Source organism: Octopus bimaculoides, chromosome 7 (genome assembly GCF_001194135.2).
Source record: "Octopus bimaculoides isolate UCB-OBI-ISO-001 chromosome 7, ASM119413v2, whole genome shotgun sequence".
In the NCBI taxonomy this organism is placed as follows: domain Eukaryota; kingdom Metazoa; phylum Mollusca; class Cephalopoda; order Octopoda; family Octopodidae; genus Octopus; species Octopus bimaculoides.
The window spans coordinates 80,365,755-80,367,877 of NC_068987.1; the positions used below are offsets into that span (position 1 = coordinate 80,365,755).

Genomic DNA, 2,123 nt, shown 5'->3' on the forward strand with positions numbered 1-2,123 from the left:
GTGTGTGTGTGTGTGTGTGTGTGTGTGTGTGTGTGTGTGTGTGTGTGTGTGTGTGTGTAATATAAAGTTCTTCCGAGTCTGTGTAACTGTAACGAATGTGTATAATAGGAATTAATCGCAGTGATTTGTTTGGAAATAACAATTGAAAGACTGATATTTCGCAGAATTTTTCCTGAAAGATGATATCCGAAGCAAAACTATAATTGTGATATCAATGAAGAAAAAAATTCGAAGAAGTCATTGTGGGGATGTTAACATAATGACATTTTTATCTAAAGATTATTTATCTGAAAAAGAAACTAACGTGCATACGCTCATACATACATAGACATGCATCTACATATAAACACACACACACACACATGCATATATATACATATATATATATATATATATATATATATATATATATATATATATATATATATATATATATATATATATATATATACAAACATAAACACATATATGTGTACATATATATATATATACAAACAAACACATGTATACTCACACGTATGTCACTTTCATGCTCTCTCTCTCTCTCTCTCTCTCACACACACACACACTATCTCCCCCTCTGTGTACACACACACACACACATGTATATATGTATGTATGTACGTACGTATGTATGAACGTATGTAAAGTATTATTTATAAATCGATTTGATTGTGAAATTCGCCACATTCACCGAGTCTCACAAAGCTAACAATAACACCAGCAAATAGTATAAGTAAAAAAAAAAGAAAAAAAAAAGGAGGGAAATAAATATCAAAATATCAGAAAACGAAAAGAAAATATCTGTAAATAACGAGAACAAGTCCAATATGGGATTTGAAAATAACGAAGGCAGCGTTTCCATGACAACGTTATGCGTGGTAAGAATATCTGCAGCTGGAAGGCCAACACCTTGCTGTATGTAGCTGAGGTTGTCGCTATTGTTGATGCTTTCATTATAGTAGTCTTACTACTCTCTACCTTCGATGTCGCCATGGAAATTGATACACTACGTGGCACAGAATAATTCTTTCTGTTTTTTTTTGTTTTGTTTTTTTAGCTATCAATAGTACCATTATAATAACTCAATCGTAAATTACACACTGCTTTTTTTCTTCTTTCCCTGTTGATGAATAGTCCAGCTAATTTAATCTTCAATTACCGGTTAAACGTACTTGTCGTAAAATAGCAGGCAAGACACAAGGACACTTTCATTGATTAAGACATTGCTCTGGTTGAAATGTTTTTTAGAAATGGCAAACCTATAACTGTATACCTAGGATTCTTAGGAGAGGTTTAAGCTTGGAATAAATTATGTCTGATTGGAGAATACTATGATAGAAACTACCTGAATGCAAAAACAAACATGGTAACAATCCTACTGCATCAATATGCATCAGTTTTCGTACTAATTATCCTTCCTAAGTGACAATCATATTCAATGTTTGATACAGAATTTAGCTTATTTGCTTGCTTGTTTTTACGTCTACTTTGTAAGATGGCAATACGAGATAAAGAAAAAGCTATTCAACTTACTTCGGCAACTGCTATCATCCTTGTTTCGATGCAAAATCACTTCGTGTGGATTTGAAGGTGGTACATTCACTGGGAAAATAAAAGATACAAATTAAAAACAGAAAACCCTTTAAAAATAATAATAATAAATCAGAAGCAAGAAATGACGTGTCATATTGGTTTCAAATTTTAGCACAAAGCCAGCAATTGTGGGGGAGGATGAGCACCCCAGAATTCAACTGGTACTTATTTTATAGACCCTGAAAGGATGAAAAGCAGTCGACCTCGGCGAAATTTGAACTCAAAACGTGAAGCCGGAAGAAATGCGGCTAAGGACTTTCTCCGGTGCTGTAAGGATTCTCTTTTTTTTTCTACTCTAGGTACAAGGCCTGAAATTTTAGGGGAGGAGGCCAGTCGATTTGATCGACCCAGTACACAACTGATGCTTAATTTATCGACCCCGAACGGATGAAAGGCAAAGTCGACCTCGGCGGAATTTGAACTCAGAACGTAAAGACAGACGAAATACCTATTTCGTTATTGTCCACAAGGGGCTAAACATAGAGGGAACAAACAAGAACAGACGAACGGATTAAGTCGATTACATC

The 2,123-nt window shown here is 34.5% G+C and overlaps 1 protein-coding gene across 1 annotated transcript in view; it reads right to left on the bottom strand.

The window, feature by feature from the left end:
• The window catches only part of LOC106871929 (regulating synaptic membrane exocytosis protein 1), a 204,169-nt gene that overhangs the window by 109,054 nt on the left and 92,992 nt on the right, over nucleotides 1-2,123 (bottom strand). The window contains exon 7 of the mRNA XM_052969449.1: nucleotides 1,537-1,605. Coding sequence (XP_052825409.1) covers nucleotides 1,537-1,605 — 69 coding nt within the window. The remainder of the gene's footprint in view (nucleotides 1-1,536; nucleotides 1,606-2,123) is intronic.